Source organism: Condylostylus longicornis, unplaced genomic scaffold (genome assembly GCF_029603195.1).
Source record: "Condylostylus longicornis isolate FDR11 unplaced genomic scaffold, ASM2960319v2 ptg000101l, whole genome shotgun sequence".
Taxonomy (NCBI): domain Eukaryota; kingdom Metazoa; phylum Arthropoda; class Insecta; order Diptera; family Dolichopodidae; genus Condylostylus; species Condylostylus longicornis.
In genome coordinates, this window is record NW_026578069.1 from 166208 (window position 1) to 186466 (window position 20259).

The 20259-nt window shown below is 22.0% G+C and overlaps 1 protein-coding gene across 2 annotated transcripts in view; it reads left to right on the plus strand.

Annotated features, from left to right (window-relative positions):
* Positions 1–20259, plus strand: part of LOC129614113 (RNA-binding protein fusilli) — a 124635-nt gene that overhangs the window by 99955 nt on the left and 4421 nt on the right. The window contains exons 5-11 of one of the 2 annotated variants that reach the window (XM_055528506.1): positions 587–676; positions 888–942; positions 10858–10968; positions 11038–11308; positions 11396–11713; positions 11780–11926; positions 11990–12200. In XM_055528506.1, the coding sequence (XP_055384481.1) occupies positions 587–676; positions 888–942; positions 10858–10968; positions 11038–11308; positions 11396–11713; positions 11780–11926; positions 11990–12200 (1203 nt within the window). Of the gene's footprint in view, positions 1–586; positions 677–887; positions 943–10857; positions 10969–11037; positions 11309–11395; positions 11714–11779; positions 11927–11989; positions 14006–20259 lie in introns of those variants that run through there. The other variant, XM_055528507.1, reaches the window with a different exon arrangement.

Sequence of the window (20259 nt, forward strand, 5' to 3'; positions counted from 1 at the left end):
AAATTATATTATAGCTCTTGCACAAGATAAATGCAGTACTTTTCGCAAACTACAAAGTACAAATTTTTGCAGTACCAATGCTACAGAACTTCAAGTTTTGAACTACAACTTCGAATTTCCAATCATGACTCGTGAGTCGTGACTAAATGTGACATTTGACGATGACAACAGATTTTCAAAATATTTTAGATTTCCTAACGTTCATAAAAGAAGAAAATTCAACTTTTTAATTTAATTTTGTTGGAAAACCTAATTGATTTTATAAAAGATAACTAAGTAGATAATGAATAATCAAATATGTATGACGTATTACCAAACAAGATATATTATACAAATATTTAAAAGTGAAATTTGAAAAATGTGAAAATTCTAAAACTAAAGTTAAATAAAAACAACAACGGGTACACAACTATGCGAAGACAGAAGACTTTGAAGAGCCTGGTATGTTCAGGTCCCGGCGAAGCTTATTCCAACATCCTTTATATCAGAAAGTTTTCCATCAAAATTGTATACATACATACATATGTACTTCTATCCATGTAATGATAATTTATATTACAAAATTTTTTTTTTTTGTTTAATATAGAACTTGATTTAACATCTGTAGAAGACAATGAGTTTTACGTTAGAGAATCACGTGATATGGTAACAGTAATTCAGTCACTTTTATCAGCAGGTAAGAATCCAATGCACATAATTCAATATATTTATTTTAGGTATGCTATAATTTTAAAGCTAAAAATGAAACCTTTTTATCTAGTTATTTGAATTCTTAGTTACAAATGAATTGCTCTAAATATGATGTATCTAATTACTTTAACCTTAAGCTAGAAAATCAATCATTATAATTAATATTAATTTTATATTTAAATTTTATTTTAACATAGGACACAAATTTGAAGCCAACGAAATTGTTAACATGATCTTAGAACCTGGAATTTGGTAAGAACAAAAAACTAACACTAAAATTATATTATATGTGGTTTTCATGTAAACTGTACATATAGAGGTATACATACATAAGTATAACTAGATACTTAACTTACTTAACTTGCTTAACTCATAGACAGAATTTGCTAGGGCTATGTACATATAAGTAGGTAGGTTTACCTAATTGAAAAAGTTTGAAAACAGTGCTTAACATACTAGTAGATTATTGAAATATAGTTATGTTAGGTTTGTAACATGGAAAATTAATTCTGATGCATTCAAAAAGAAAACCTATTCCGTTTAAATTTCCTTCTACTAATTCTATATCAAATTAAATAAAAATAAATTAATTTATCCTTTCTGAAACTCGAACATTAACGAAAATATAAAGATTTGACTCTATCTTCAGTTAAAATTTATTACCTTTTTAGAATCTATTTAATTTATTATTATATAGAGCTTTACGTTATGCCATGTAAAATTTTGCACATTATAAATTCAAATTAATGCACTCATTATAAAATATTAAAATGCCTTTAAAGTCATTTTATTAATTATAATTTTTGTTTAACACTTAAAATACATGAAATAATCTACCGCTAATACCGTTCAACTATTGCAAATAATTCATTATTATGCTTTTAAAATCTTATTTTATCTTTATTGATTTGATTTCAATAATCTAAACTATTAGTGATTCAAATTGAGATAAATTTATTTTTTTAATGTAAATCGAAATATTACTGTAATAATCAATATAATTGTTTTAAAAATTCGAAATTAAAAATGCAATATGACAAAATACCGAATGTAATAATGTAGTATTATTAATAAAATGTGATGTTATTTATACTTTTTTATTAAATTTAGGTATTATTTAAACAAACTATTATCAAAATTTTTCAAGAAATTTTCCAAAAGTGTATCTGATAATATTGTATTATAAAGTTACATTTTTACTAAAATTTCAATTAAATCTAAAAATTAAATTCAGCTAATTCAAATTCGAGCCTTACAATTTCCTATGAATACAAATACCCTTGTTTTTCATGACATATACATTAATATAACACCGCAAATTAGACTACTAACCTTATAACAATTAAATTAGATTTTTAAAATTAATTACGAATACACATAATCGATATTTTGTAATTAAAAATTTATAAATTTAGTTGCAAAATATCGATTATGTGATTGTATTCGTTTTACAAAATTTTAGTATCTATCTTTTTTTTTATTGTTGATTTAAGTTTTTATGCTCCCATTGAAAATTTTTATTATAGTATAAAAATCTTAAAGATTTTCAGTTTCGACAAAAATCATGGAATAATTCAATTGACATTGTCAATGTAACTATGTTATAAATTAACAAATTCGTTAAAATATTTAATAATCTGACTTGATTTTTAACATTAAATCCTATACACGATTAAGATTTAATGTAATGTTAACAGCATTTAGATAGTGTAATTCATATTCTCTTTAGATATTCTTTCTATTTTAGACAGTAATTTATGACATACGAGATGTTAATTCTCTTGCATGTTATTTTATTCTAGTATTTTTTTCTATTTTTTTTTTTCAAAAAATTATAATTTTTACTATGCATAATTGATTTTAATTTAAATCACAGTGCGTATGTGTGTATGTAAATTTTTACTTTATGAGCCAACGTATCCAACGGAAGTATTAGATGGACATTTTTTCGTATTTGTTTGGATATTATAAGATTCTTCAAAAATTATGTTTATGTTTATTAAATTTTATTCTGGTAGATATCAGAATAAAATTATTGAAAGAAACTGAATAAAAAATGTTGCTTTTATCATCAAAAAATCATAAAGCCTATCGTGAATTTGAGAAAAAATAATACGAAAGAGACCAGAACTGATAATTTTAGAAGAACTGAAAGAAACTATGAAATTTAAAAGAAAACATTCCACATACACAGCTACAAATACAACAATATCATTTTAAAGATTAAAGTAAAACAAATATGTTTGGGTACAAATATGTGTACACCTAATATTTAGATAATGTTAAGCTCGTACTCAAACGTTTAATTTAATATAACACAGGGTTATATTATGTTACAGGGTTATTTATGCAATTAACAAAATTATATAATAATATAAATGCCAATTATTGAAATATATATACATTGAGTCATTAATTTGCAAATTTATGGACATTTTATTAAATGAAGGTAGCAATTGAATGTTAAAAAAAAAATATTCCAAATAATCTATCGCAATTCTCTATCAGCAAATCATGTTAAAATGTAGTTATTAAATTTTAAATTAAATATTAAATTATTACTAAAAACAAATTTTTTTACCGATTTTATAATACAAATCTTTATGATTCAAAAATAAATAAATAAACCAAAAAAAAAATTATTTTAAAATAATAATAATAAAATATAATAATATTAATGTTATCACAAAACACCCGGTATCAAACATGTTTTATTACCTTAAAAATAAAAGTAAAATAAAAATTCTTCAGTAAAAATGAATGACTTGTAAAAATTGCAAAGTTTTCTTTATCAATGAGTTTGTTGAAAAAAAAAAAAATATAATTTTGTTCTAAATGACTTTTATAGTTATTGGTGTACATTTAAAATCTATATTACATTATATGTACATACATATCTACAAAGGCTATATGAAAAAATACTTAGATTGAGCATTATAAAAAATCAAAAGGCTCTTTAAATATTAAACATTTTCTTTTCACGTCAATTATGTCACTATACTCTCATACATATTCCCTATTGAAATAGTCCAACTTCTTCGTCATGATTTATGATGCAAGTATATATGAAAATTCTAACTTGATGATTTATAACACATAAAAAAAATAAGTGCATACATGATTTAATTAAGTTTGATTTTTTATTTCCAGAAATAAATTTGAAAATATTATTAGAAAAGTGTCTCTATCACACTTTGAGATGGTTGAATTTCAACTAAAAAAAAAAAAATTATTTTTATACAATCGAAACCATTGGGCTGCTTACACCTCTCTTACTTTAATTTTATAGTTCTATTATTTAAGTGGACTTAAATATGAAGAAAAGAACGGAGCAATAAAATTTTTTTTTTCCGATTTCATGCATTAAAATTATTTTCTTAAAATATTTCTTTATATTAAGTGCTAAACGGCAATGCAAATAAATTTTGAGTATTTGAAATTTTAAAATGATTATTATTAACATAAAAGTACAGTTAAAATAAATAAGGTTACCATTGCCTTGCATTTACAAATTAAAGTTAAGTTTAAATCGAATCGAAAGAGATATAAATTTTGAATTGAAATGTTATCTAAAATTTATATGTACATAATATGTAATTTGAACCCTGTAATTTATACACAGCTCGGGTATTTTACAATATAGTTAACCTTTTGAGTGCACACATGTTCCACTTTTGTCCAGCAATATTTTAAAAATGAGATTCTCAAGAGCGAATGCAAAAAATTTGATAATATTTATAAGGAACTAAGTATTTGTATTACACAGATATTTAATATATCTAAAAATTAATTTAATTTTTTATTTTTTAATAAAATAAAAAAAAATAAGGCCTTTTTAGTAAATTTAAGAACAAGAGAAAAGTGTGGTACATGTGTGCGTTTAACGTCCTCAAAAATAAGTGTGCGCTCAAAAGGTTAATACTGTCAACCTTTCTCTTATTAGAACAAGATTCTATCATGCCTATGTTACAGAGGCTCTCAACTTTACGTATGCATTTATGTAACGTATGTATATTATCTATATGCTCATGGAAATCTCCTATTAACTCTTAATGTTTTTAAATATCACATTTTAACTAAAATATTTTTATTAATGGTTCGAAAAAAATTTGACAAAAAATTAGAATAAAAATTTAATGTATACATACGTATGTACATACATATGTATGTATGTATTATTAATTATGGTCAAAAACAAGAGTTCGTATAAATACGTATGTAATAGAGTTGGTTAATCATTGTTGTTATACAAGTCACATTTAAAATTGTAATCAAATAATATTCAATAATATAGAATTTATTAATTTTTCAATTTATAAACTTTTTGTGTAAACAAAATATATTTTTGTTCAAAATGTTTATTTGTAATATTTTTGTTATTTTCATTATTTTGCATTTTTATTTGAACGAAATATCAACAAAATGAGAGAAAAAAATAACAAATAATAAAATAATATCGAAAAGATTAAAATATGTATATGGATGTATGTTTGTGTATACTCGTATGCATATAATATTTGAAAGAAATCGATTTTTTAAAATTATTAAATTGTGATCGCGTTTTGAGAATATTTCAAAGAATACTTACATTGTATATGCATACATAAAATGTATAATCATGTATGTACATATGTAATACGTAGAAATAATTTGACTAAACGACTGACTTTACGCTCGAATTAGAGTGGAGTTATTTTTCTGATGGAACATGAACATACATACATACACATATGTTAGATGACAAAAAGCAAAATAACAAAAATTAGAAGAAAAAATAAAATGAACTTCTCGCTCATAATCCATAAATTTTAATGATTTTCTGATAAGAAAATCTCCTACTAAATATAATAAAATATTTAAATATGTTCGTTTGTTTGTTTGTTTCCCTATACATATATGTATTAAATTTTTTTTTTTTTTATTATAAAGAAAAAAAATTGTTTTGTTGTATTTTTGTTGAAATATTAAAGAAAAAAAAACTTACGTTCTTACGTTCTCAGTTTTTATAGCTTATTAAGCAAAGCAAAAAAAAAGATGGTTTTCAAAAATTAAAGTTTTCGTTTATAATATTTACAAACATTTTTCAAGTATTATACAACGCCATGCCTTAAAGTATTAAGTATGGAATAGTTAGCCCTTCTGAATAAAATTCTGTGTTCATTGCAAATCAACAACACATTCGGTTAAAAATATTTTGAAAATATAAATCTAGTTCTAATTCGATTTCTCATATTCGTTAATTTCTAACTAATATACTGTTTGAAAAAATTTATTTTTAGTCCGAAAACTGTCTATCTAATTTTGATTGATATTTAATTAATGAAATTCATGTTCTTTTCTTTTTTAGAGATTCATTTATAATTTTATTTTCTGTGATTTCGAAAGAGACGAATTTCAGTAAAACTAACAATTAAAAAAACAATACTACCTAAAACTATTCTCATCTATTCTATTTAAGTTATTCGCTAGCTTCTATTAGCTGAAATATCATTAGCTCTTAGTCAGCGTTTTTATATTAATCAAAATTGACAATCATGATTGAGATTGATCAACAAGATAGAACATGTAAACATTTTTAATCAATCATTTTCATCAAACTTGATTGTTACGTGAGCTTAAGATTTGCTGTTTTAATGTATTTTTTTTTGTTTTTTTGCAATTTGTCATTTAATAGTGGAGTGACTGTTTTTCATTTTTTTAAATTTAAAGTACATATGGTATGATTGACAAAGGTTGATTGTTATGTAAATGTAAATTCTGAAGAATCTTCGTCAATCTCGACCATGATTGTCAATTTTTGATTGACTTATAAACGCTGCCTTAGATCCTTTCCGTATTTGTTACGTCCATAAGCTCTCCTTAAATTTAAAAATTTTATCGTTTATTGTTACCCCAGTTTTCTTTTTAAAAAAATCTCTTTTAAATTTAACTCGTTTAAAGCATAATTTTTGTAAGGGTCAATTTTACCCATTACTAATAATAATTATTAATCCCAAAAATTTATAACAGTTACTATTAGGTAATAGTAATTAATTAGTTAGCAGGGAATAATAAAAAATTTAATATATGTACATTTTGAAGCTATTTTTAAATCTGTATAATATACTCTTTCAATAACATTAGAATTTTATTCAACGAATATCCTAATGTTAGCAGGATCAAATTATAATTATTTTCTTCATAATATATTAAAATATTATTATTGCTTTTTTTTCATTTATTGTATTTTATTATTGATTATATGAGTGAATTTATATCAGCATGGTAGTTAGTGATTGAAACTTGTAAAGCGCAAATGAGTTGAAATTTCTAATGTTTATTAACTAAAGTTTTATATTTAACTAAATTTTATTTTTTTATTATTATTATAATATACCTAATTTTTGGAACACGTATTTTAATCGAAAAAACTCATTTTTATTTAAAATCAACTAGAAATCAAGTTTTTAAAATTAGTAAGTTTTTTGCTTTTTAAAACTAAATTAATGTTGAAAATTATTTGAAATTATATTACAAATTAATTACCTACAGGAAATTACATAATAATAAATCTAAAAAGAAAAAAAAAAACAAAGTCAATGAAAATGATCTAGAATGTTTTATAAAGATTATTTTATGAAAAATAAAAAGAGACAACAAAAAAATCAAATTTTTTGTTGTCTAAAAATTTTTTAATGATAAATTCATAAAAATTTCGATGTACGTAAATATTCAAAGAAATTAAATATATTTAAAATTAGTTTGAATGTTAAATTTTTTAAAATTATTAATAATGTTTGTTAAAATTTTTTAATAAATAAGACAATATATTAAAATTTCTATTTTTAATAACTGTCATACAGCACATAACCTAAAAACTGCAAAAAAAGGAGAAAAAAAAATCAGAAAAATACTTGCAAATTAAATGTGTAAGAATGTATTTCAATATGTGACAATACAATAGTGTAAAAGAATCCAAAAATAAAAGAAACAATAAAAATATTTCGCAAAGTGTATGAAAAATACACCACCAATTTAAAATTTTTATAAATGACGTGTATAATTTTGTGATTTTAATGTCATTATTTTGCGGTAAACTAATTATGTTTTTGAATTTATAAAAATTGAAAATTAAATTTCTTTATAATTTTTAACTGCACGGAATTTATTCATAATTTATAACTATAAAAATTTTATTTATATAATTAAAAATTAGGAAGAAATAAAATTTATTTTTCTTGTGTATATTTTTATATATAATATTTAAATGCAAATACAATTAATGCTATAATATTTTATAAAACCATTTAATGTACCCACAAATATATATGCATAAACATTCCTGTTGAACAAAAACAAAAAAAAGCAAGTAAAATTAGAAATTTTAATGATTTTTAGTTCGTGTTAAAAATTTATTCTTAAATTAAAATATACTCTATAACAAAAAAAAAAAATCAAAACTATTAAAATATCCTATTAACAACACCATACTATTTATGAAATTATTTATTTTGCTAGAGAGCCGCTGCTTTATATCCAAAAAGTAAATTTATATGTATCGTAAAATTAAGAAATATGTCAGCTTCATGTATTAGTTTACATTTGGAAGTGAATTTTTGTCTCACAATTTTTCAGAATTTATAGGATTTGTCTCAGAATTTCTCAGAATTTATAGGATCAATTCATAATTAATTTATAATCTTAATTAAAGACAAAAATATTGAAATTGAATTTAACTCAAATAACAAGAGTCTTTATTAGACAATTAATTTTTTTTAATTAACTTGGTAATTTTCTTCTCAAAGTTAATTTTAGAGTTTTTAATTTAAATTTCTACAAAAACTAGAAAAATCATTCATAATAATTAATTATTATAAATGAATTTAATGTCAATTTGATATTGACAAATTTAATTAATTAAAGAAAAAAAATACATTTTAATTAAATACATATAAACATGAACTAGACAGAAATATCAAAATATTGGTGATTTAGTACATTTAGCAATGGATCGCGAAGCTTATAAGGGACATCTTAAACAGTGCAACATCCAACTAGTATGACCGCTAAAACTCAGTAGTGAGTAGACAATGGAGAGAGACAGACATACACACATACATATTTGTACATGTTTTAAAAATTTTGATTTTTTTTTACAATTTTAATTTAATATTTTATGTAAAATTATTAAAAATTGATTATTTTTATTACGTAATGTATGAATTGATTAATAAATAGTAAAAATTGATAAAATTTTATTGCTTTATGACTGAAAAATTAAAAAAAAGATAAAAACATGTAATTAGTTAGGTACACATTCACATATACTCGTATAAGGAACTGACTACTGAGCAGTTACTTGTTTAAACAATGAAAATTATTTTTATATTTTTATACATACCAAATAACGTACATGTATCTACATAAATTTGCAGTAATAAAAATTAATAAAATACATGTACATATTTATAAAAGGGTGTAATAATAATAAATTTTTATCATCCTGTTTTTATTTTTTCATTTGGCACCATTTAATCATAATTAGTTTTTATTTTTTCTTAAGTTATATTTTAACAATTTAATAGCATGAAGAATTAATTTAAAATTTTTTACAACACTCTGTACAGAATTTAAAAAAACAACGGGTAATTATTGTTTTTTTTTTTGTTTTACATTTTCTTTCAAAATATGCATGAGTGACACCTTTCTGCTGATTTCAATATTTTTGCATCATAAGCAATTTTTAATTTAAGCAAATGTCACATTTTTTGTATGTAGTTCTTTTGTTATAATTTAGTACATTAGTACAATAATTATTTTGTTATACGAAAGATTTTTTTCTTAATTTTTAAATATATTAAATTATTTTTTTGAGATTGAATCAATACATATACATAATTAGTTGTTGTTATATTTTATAAAAAAATAAAAATATTTTTCTTTTATTTCAACTACAAATAAAAATAATAACATTGAAGCCTGCAATTTTAAGATTATAAATGTTTGTATGCATGTAGGCATATTACATTTATATATGTATGTATAATTATGTTTATTATAAATGAGTGTAGCTACAATGTAAACTACGTACAAGAAATAAAATGTAGATAAGGAATTGTCATTTAAGTGATCATTATACGAGTAATCTAATAAAAAGATCTAGGAATTTTTTTTTTTTACTTAAGCAATAAAAACATTTACATAATATCGATGAATATTGTGCCCTAACGTTAACTAATCAAGCATTGAAATTTATAATATATCGAATTTAATATAATTCTTCATATTAATTTAATCATTTTGACTTATTATAATAATTTTGTACATATGCAAGTATATTGTGATTATCAATACATACTTACATAAAATTTTGTTGAATAAATTGTAAATTATCATGTATGTATAACAACTTTACAAGATTCATCAAATATCTATCTTAAATTCAAATAATGATTAAATAGGAACTTGTTTAAAGCAATAGTAGAATAAAATATATAATATTATGTATGTGCGTATGACATGTGGGATATAAAACTTATATTATTAGTCCAAATGAAGTGTTAAAGTGAAAATCTATTAATTTTCAACTTGAAAACTTTAAAATTTCTGGAATTTTTATCTTAATTAATTTTATAACATAACAAAATTATTGTTAAATATTATTGAACATTTTCAGCATTTCCTAGATATCGTATGTTGTTTTTCGATCTTTCAGGTGGTACAAATTATATGTGATTTTTTTAATATATAGACTTCAATCTAAGACCGATGATATGTTAGGTTTTAAACCTAAAATATTGGATTAATGATATCTAACTTAAAATACTGTAATTAATTGTAACAATTCGAAATTCGAAATTTGGAAAATCAATTGTATTTTCAATACGATATAGAAATTTGTTCAATGAAAATTATTTACTTTTTTTAATGTGCGTGCAAAATTAAAAGAAGCGAAATTAATTTGTATAGTTTTTCATCGTATAAAATTATTATTACTAATGTCTAATTAATTTTGAAGACGCTTTTTCAATTGTATCTTACGGCAACAAAAATGTATACCTACAAACATAAAAAATAAATTATCACATTCGTAAAAAATAATTTAATAATTATTTTTTATTTTCTTGTTTAAATTTTTTATATTCTTATTTAAATTTGTTATATAAAATTATTTTTATGGAATTTTAGCTCAATTGATGACGAAATAGATGGTACGTGCATTGTTCGTGCCCGTGGATTACCTTGGCAAAGTAGTGATCAGGATATTGCCAAATTTTTTAGAGGATTAAATGTTGCAAAGTAAATTTACGCTAAAATGTTATATATGTATATATATATGTAAATATAATTATTCATTAACTATTTTAGGGGAGGCGTAGCACTTTGTTTATCACCCTTAGGCCGTCGTAACGGTGAAGCTTTAATTCGTTTTATATCACAAGAACATCGTGATATGGCATTAAAAAGACATAAACATCATATAACAAGCCGATATATTGAAGTGTATCGAGCTTCTGGTGAAGATTTTTTGGCAGTTGCTGGTGGAGCATCTAATGAAGCTCAAGCATTTTTATCAAAAGGTGCTCAAGTTATAATACGTATGAGAGGACTGCCTTATGACTGTACAGCAAAACAAGTTGTATGTAAACTTATTTTTTTTTTTTAAATTAAATTCACTTCTTAAGTTTTTAAAAAAAATAATAAAATAAAATAAATATTTTTTAAGCTTGATTTCTTTACAACTGGTGAAAATCCATGTGATGTCTTAGATGGAGTTGATGGAGTGCTATTTGTTAAAAAACCATGCGGTCGTGCAACTGGTGACGCTTTTGTTTTATTTGCAAAGGAAGAAGATGCACCTCATGCATTGTCAAGACATCGTGAATCTATTGGGCAACGGTATATTGAGTTATTTAGATCAACAACTGCAGAAGTTCAACAAGTTTTAAACAGATCAATGGATCCAAAAACTTACGAATCAAATCCTCCCCCTTTAATTGCACAATTACCGCCAGTTCATCATAACGTACCTTTATTGCCTCAAGTTAGTAAAACAATATAAACGATAAATTTATATTTTATATCAAAAATTATCTTAATATTCTTATAGCGTGTTATTACTTCTGGTACAAAGAAAAATTGTATTAGATTACGTGGTTTACCATATGAAGCCCAAGTAGAGCACATATTACATTTTCTTGATGATTTTGCTAAGAATATAATATTTCAAGGAGTACATATGGTATTTAATTCACAAGTAAGTATTAAAAGGATTAAAGTAATTTGAAGAAGTTTTATTAAACTATTACGAGCTTTTTAGGGCCAACCAAGCGGAGAAGCTTTCATTCAAATGGATTCAGAAGAATCAGCTCGTGTGTGTGCTTTACAAAAACATAACCAATTTATGATATTTGGGAAGAAATACCGCTACATAGAAGTATTTCAATGCTCCGGTGATGATATGAATCTAGTATTGAACGGGGGACTACAATCACCAGTAACTCCTACAAAACCTGCACTTTTATCACCTGGTATGTTACCGCAAATACAACAACAAGCGCCACAACAAACTGTAGTGACACATCCTCATCATCATTTGACTCATCATCCACCTCCTCCTTCTTCCCAAACTGTCCAACATCCTTTATTACCACATCATTCTGCTGCTGCAGTAGCTGTTTCTAATGCTTTAGCTGCAGCAGCTTCGCACCATACTCATTTTACAAATGCAGCTGCGGCAGCAAACGTACCTCACTATGCTTTATCAGCTCACCCGATCGTTGCTGCTGGGCAACCTCCTAGTGCAACAGCAGGAGTCAATGCTGCCGCTGCAGTAGCTGCTGCTGCTGCACATGCCCATGCTGCTGCAGCACCACAATCGTTACTTCCTCCACAATTTACTTTACATACTGCTCCAAATTTAGCACCAAACAGTGCAACTACACAGCCTCCACCACAGCTGGCTTTAACAATACCACCACCTGCCAATTCTGCTTTACTAGCCCAACAACAAGCTCAATTTATAGCTCAACAAAATTTACTTGCCAGACAAAATGCAGCTGCGGTAGCCGCAGCCGCTGTTGCCCAAAATGATTCATTTTTAAATGTCCCAAACATTGCTCTCATGCAGGCTCACCCAGGTGCTGCGAATTTACCTGGAAGTATGCATCCTGCAGCAGCTGCTGCTGCGGCAGCTGCAGCTAATTATGGTTTGCATCCTGCTCACCCGGCAGCTCAAGCAAACGCACCAGGTGCTCAATCACCATATTTTTTTATGCCAGCTCGACAATTTTTTCATTCAATTTCACCAGCTCCAATTGGCTTAATGCCAACTCCGCATGGAATCCATGCACTCCAACAACTTGGTGCAGCACAAATGCAACCTCCAACTTCAACAGCAACGACTAGTGCTTCAGCCTTATCAGTTGTACCCGCTATGAAGCGCAGTTATGAAAACGCATTTCAACATGAAAATCCAAATACGGCTAGTGCGCCTAAAAGACAACTAACTAGACCCCCACACGCCAATGTTTACGGATTTTATCATCCTGGAATTTAAACAAATAAAAAAAAAAATAAACTCGGAAGCATAATCAAACTGACAAAATGTGCAATATTCATAGAATATTTGTAGTCTTGATATATTATCTTAATATAGTATTTTGATAAAATACATGTAAGATAATATTTTTACTATAATATATAAATATTGTTTTAATTTAATAATTTTTTATTATATTAAAATTATAAAACTATACGAAATTAGATTTTAAAATCTTTTTTTTTTTTCTAGGTTTTAAAAAACCTAATATAAATTTTATACTATATTAAATTTTACATTCCAAATACTTAGTCTTTGAAGTTGTTAACAAATATTTTTAAATTTTAATAATGACTTTCTTTTATTAAAGACTTAACATTTTATTAGTTAATAAATTTATTTTTTTTTGTTTTGTTAATAAACGAAAACAAAAATGCGCACACTGTTAAATCGGAAGTTAATTGAAATTTTATATTATGTGGTTTTCAAAATGTATGTATTTTATATTCTTAAATCGAATTATATTTCGGGAAAATTTAGAAACATATAATAGACCGATGTCTTGAAATTTGGGCAAGTGAGCTGAAAAGAAATCAAACAAAATAATTTTAAAATATTTTGTTCTAAAAATTTATTGAATTTTCAAAATTTCTCAAATAAATTTTATTTTTATTTTCATGACTCAACCTCTAATTCCAATATACCTTTCCTCCTAATTACATGTTAAATCCTTTTACTATTTCAATATCACTTCACATTCTTGATCATTTGCAAATCGCAATATAATATTTATAAATATGCAAATATATACATATACAAAATATTCCAATTAAGTTTAAGTTTAAAATTTAAGTGAAGATAAAATAATTTTTTTTATATTAAATTACTTAGAGTTATAGTGTGAATTCTTTTCCTTTAAATTAATCAAAAAAAAAACACTATTTTCCTCATGCTATCATAAATGTTGATCTGGGCTTGAAAAATCAAAATTATTATTTTTTTTTGTTTTTATTTTTTTCATTTAGATTTTTTGGCAAGACTTTGCAGGTTTTTAATACAAACATACTGACACGCAATACAAAAATATATTTTTCATATCAAAAATGTTTTTAATTTATTTTAAAATCATCAAGTAAAAAAAAAATCAAAATTCCGAAGATATCAAATTCAGATTTAAAAAAAAAGTTATGGAAGCTTTTAATCACACATTTTCACTTTTATTCTTTAAAGACATTCTTTAAATTACGGTGCGTCTGGAAATCATCATATTATTTCAATAATTCAAATTATTAGTAAAAACAAAACATATTTTATATATTTTTTTTTTCAAACCAGTAAAATATGTTTTTATATTTTTGTATTGGGTTCTCAGCTTAATTAGGATCGCCTCTAGTTTGAAACAAAAAAAAAAATTATAAAAACGAAACAAGATAATAATTATTATAATAAAAAAAGAAATAAAATAAGTAATTGGCAATAGAAAAAATTTTGGTTTACAATTATAATGAAAGATCACTTATGAATGGATATTTTATATACTGTGTACACATAGATATATTTTAAAAATATTAATTTGATTTCTATTTAAAATAATATTTTAAGTTCATCATTTACAGTACAGTCCCTTTTAAATATTGTGTTGGATTGTATAATAATATTAATTAAATATAGTAATATTGTCATTTAATCCAATTAATATGTAATAATTAATTTTTTTGCTAAGAAAATTTATTTTAATATAACCAGTGACTTTATTTTCTTTTATTTAAAGAACTTTTTGTATGTATTTAAAATTCAAAACTTTACTGTACTGTATTAATTTAATATTTATTAAGTACAAAGATTTTATATACTACATACATACATCAAAATTAATATTTTTAAAATATATTTAGATATATAAAAATTCTTATGAATAAAAATTAAAAGAGGCTAACAAAGTAAATTTTAGAAAAAAAAATTTATATTGAATATATTTATCACTAAATGTATATATACATATATTCTTGTTTTACATCAAAAAATTTTAAAAACTTTAATTTTATTATAAATTATGATGAAAATTTTAAATTATTAACGAGCTCATTATTATTGTGTGAAGTTTTTATGTAAAACATTTCTAAAATTTATTTTGTCAGGTGTTGGGCTTAAGAGATGAATTAAAAAACGAAAAAAAAAAAAAGATCATAAATACAAAATTTAATGACCGGAGACTTCTATATTCTTTTAAAAACTAAGTACGAAATATAAAAATTGAATTTTTTTAACATAAATTTGAGAACAAAAAAAAAAAAAAAGAAAATACATAAAAATATATAATATAATTTTTTATCAAATAGGTTAAAAATTCTATGTTAGTTGCTTTCTAATCGTTTATTTAAAATTTATTTCATTTATAAAAGGAAAAAATTCAATTAACAAATTAACACAAAAAATATATGTAATAAAAAAAAAAAACAAATTAATTACACAATAACATTGCATAGATTATATTTATCATTATTGAAAAATACTTGATAATATGGCCCATATTTTAGTACAAAAACTTTAAAATTTTTGTTTTAACAAATTTTCCATTTTATTATTTCATTTTTAATTATTTTTTACTTGCAATTACCAATTTAATTGTTTATTAACATCATTTTTTTTTTCTTTGAGTAATAGATAAGAAAGTAACTAACTATTAATTATCAAATATAACTAAAATAGTTTTAATTCAATTTTTATTCTGTTCTAAATTCAATAAATTTTAGTTTTAATTTAAACAAAAAAAAAAAAAAAATAATATTTTTTTTAGAATTAAGTGTATTTGTGGTGTAAGTACAAAATCAAATTTGTCTGTTGTTTTTTTTTATTATTAATTTTTATTTCATTATAAGTACTTTTTTTCTGTGAGAAATGAATGCTGTGTTATATTTAAAAAATTGAATTTCTACGATTTATAAAAATTTCAATGCTATTGTTTTTGCTTAAAATATTTTAATGAACTGTTTCAAATATCTTAATTTCTTTCTATTTCTTTTGTTACCAAAAGTAAAACATGTTAGAATTTATTTAAAGAGTAGAACTTGTTTTCTTCTGATCTTTTTGTTACTTATATTGTTAATATTAGAAAATTATTAAATTTTTTTAATAGATATAATTTACATTAAAAGTATGTATGTTCGCTTTTTTCCTTTTTTTTTTTTTTAGAGTATCATAATCTCATTTATAAAAAATATAATTCAAAATTTAATTTTATTCGATTTCCATTTTAGTTTCATTTAGCTAAATTCCAATGTTTCAAAATTTAATTAAAAATTTTAAAGATCATAAATCATGAAGAATATTAAAATCATTTCTTTTTTAAGAAATATCATCATTAAAGTAGAAAAAAAATTATGCAATTTTGGTATTTTAGCGTTAAAAATATTAATTTTAATATTTGGTTAATTTCAAAAAAAAAAATTTAAACTTATTTTTTTTTTTTAAATTTAATATTTGATGTAGTAAGGGATAAATTCTATAATCTATATAAAGGTAAGCTCTTTAATATCATTATATAATTCCTTTTCAATAAATATCATTTGTGTGCGTAAAATTTTAATTTCAAATAAAAAGTTTATAGGAAAAATCTATAAATTTTGTAAAATGTTGGTTATTGGTTATATGAATAAATAAATTTACTAACATTAAAAGAATGAGAAACACTATCGAATTATAGCAAGCAATTTCATGTATAATATTTAATAAAACAATGAAATTTCAAAATTTATTTCTTTAAAATTTTCTTAATTTTTTAAATCTTTAATCAATTTAATGTGATAGTTCAATATATAAAATTTTTTTTTGATGAAAGGCTATACAGAAAATGAATTTGTTTTCGACATTTAATTTCGAAAATTTAAAAAAAAATTTTTAAAAACTTTTTATAAAATATTTCGTTTCAAAATATCTCCCAACTATATTTTTTTTTAAAATAATTTTTTTTTTTTAACTCATTAATAAATTGAAAAAAAAAAAAAAAAAAACAATTTTTATTTGAATCGGACAAATTTGATTTTATGCTGTGCGTTAAAAATAATATTTAATAGAAAAATTTCGGGTCTTACACTTATTTCTAAAATAATACAAAAATTTAAGACTAGTTAAACTAGCAAAAAAAAAAATATTTTATTATTTTTTTTTTTATCATTTCTTTTTAATATGTGTTACTATTTTTTTTAACACAAATATATTCAAATTTTTTGTAATAATAAATATTAATTTTAAGTAAATTGAAAGTCAAAAGAATAAAAAAAAAAATCATCTATAATTCATATTGTTAAATTTTTTACGAAAAATTAATATCGAACTTAAAAAATTAATAAATGTGCGTTTTGTATAAATGAATAATTAAAAAAACAAAAAAAAAAAAAAAGGGTGTAAGGAAAATTCATTACACAATATTTAACCTTACGCATTTTATATAAAAATACAAAATGTATAGATAAATGGAAGCGCAGAAAAAATAATTTTTTTTTTTTATGCAAATTATAATAATGTTATTATAGTTATAATATAATTTTTGATTTTGGGAAAAAAAAAAAATGTTTCTTAATATTATTTAACAAATAGTTGATCGTAAATTTCTAAATTTGATTTTATGAAAAATAATCGTTTTAAACGGTATAACAGTTTTGTTGAACTTTAATATTTAAAAAGAAAATATTTTGAAATTGAAATAAAACACTTATATTTTTTAAAATTTTATTGAAATTCCCATGAATTTTTTTTAATTTAAATATACATATATTTTATTATTTAATAATGATATTCGTGCTGTCTTGCAATAACACTTTTTTACTATTTATTTTATAATATTAAGCAACATTTTTTCTTTGTCTTTTTTTTTTATTACTCGTATAATATCGTTTAGACAAAGAAATTATGACAAAAAAAAAAAAATTCTTAAATTGTTTGCTACTATTATAATTATATAAGTATACATATGGTATCTATGTATGTATATTATAACATTTATTTTTTTTTTTATTAATTAATAATTTAATAAAGCATTTATTTTAATTATTTAGCAAAAAAAAAAAAAAAATCAAACAATTTTATCAATTATTTGTTTATTTGGGTTTAGTTTTCATTTTCAATTTCATACATTTATTTGTGTTTTTTTTTTTATTTTAATATTTCCTTTTTAGCTCCAGGATACTAGTAGTTGTGCTAAACTTTTATTTTATTTAACATTTTATATTATTACCCAAAATTGGAACAAAACAAAAATTTTGATTAATATCAAAAAAATTAAAAAAATATTTTCTTACTTAATTTCATATAAATTTTTTCTATCACAAAATCATTTTATTTTTGTTTAAAAAATAATGCATAAATTGAAAATTTGTTAACTGAAATTTTAGTATATACTTATTTACTTGTATACTTAATTACTCAGTTCAAAAGTATTTTATATTACTTCCTCTAAAATATGGTGATAAATTTTTTTTTTATAAATTAAATTTTTATAAATTTAATCTTGATTTTTTGCCATTATTAAAACAAAATAATTTTATTTAAATATCATCGTTAAAATTTTCATTTAATCTTGCGAAATTAATATTTTAATTATTTAATAAATAATTTTTATACAATATAAAAGTCACATACATAACTGTAATATTCCATAATGTAAATTTATTATTATTTATTATTTTTTTTTTTTTTTACAATTGAATCTTTTTCTAATAATGCTATATTCTAAATGTCTCCTATTTTAGTAATAACACTGGTAAAAAAAAAAAAGAAACAAATAAATATTTTATATATATATATATATAAATATAATGATATAAATGTTTTGTGTGCGTCCAACAAAAAATAAATACATTATTAATTGGAATTAATAAAGGTATATTTATTTTAGTCTTGGGTATATAATAAAAAATAAATAATATAATAATTTTATCTTAATTTTCATTAATAAGAAAAAAAAAAAATATAATAAATTCATTTTTGATATTATATTAAAAAATTTATTTTAGCTGCCTGTGTAACATGTATTTGTATTAAAAAAAAAAAAAAAAAAGTCGATAAAGCAAATTGTTGGGTAAATGGTGTTTAAGAAATCACAAAAACAAAAAATGTGCCAGGAGGAAATTTTTGTTTTTAATTTTTTTTCAGAACGCAACCATTAAATTTTCTGTATAACATTTTACTTATTAATGTTTTTTTTTTTTTATTATTCTTTAATTATAAATTGCTATATAATAGTTATTTAGTGGCTATAATACTGTGATGCATTCTTTATTTATATAATAAGTTTCCAAAAATTTTAAATTGCAGTTCTTTAATAATTTAAAAAAAAAAAATAGATACATTATATTAATATTTAAATATGAAAAACCAGAAAAAAAAAACAATAAATAAGACATTTATTTACGAATATTTTTAAATTTTAGCCGGAAAAAAGGTTGCATAATTAACTTACTTTATTTTTTTGTTTTTTTGGAAAAAAATTTTTTAAATTTTGGAAAAAAAAAAATATTTATTATGTGTTTGATTGTGAATGAGTTCACAAAATTATGTTTTCATTGTAATACAATTTAAAAAGTTGCTACACAAATTCTTTGAACTCATTCCTTTTTTAATTTATTGGGATTTTTGGCATTAATTGTTGTATACTCTTCTTATTATATTTTTACAATATCAAAACTAATCCAGAAATCAGATCTTAGAATTCATAATAAATTCTATTTTGAATCAAAATGTATATGCATATTTTGTTATACAATTTGTTTCTTTAATAAATATTAAATATTAAATTATAGCATTGAAATTTTCTTCTCTACCTACATTTGATTATTTTTTATTAATATTATTATTTTTATTTAATCATATATGATTATATAATTTTGACATAATTATGCCAGATTTTCAATTGCCAAATAAATATTTTAACTACAATACATAAACACTTATAAATAATGTGTTAGATAAGACAAAAATGCCGACCCAAAAATTAATTTGAAAAACTTAAAGTTTTTTTTTTCCAAGAAACAAAAAAAAAAAATTATTAAAAA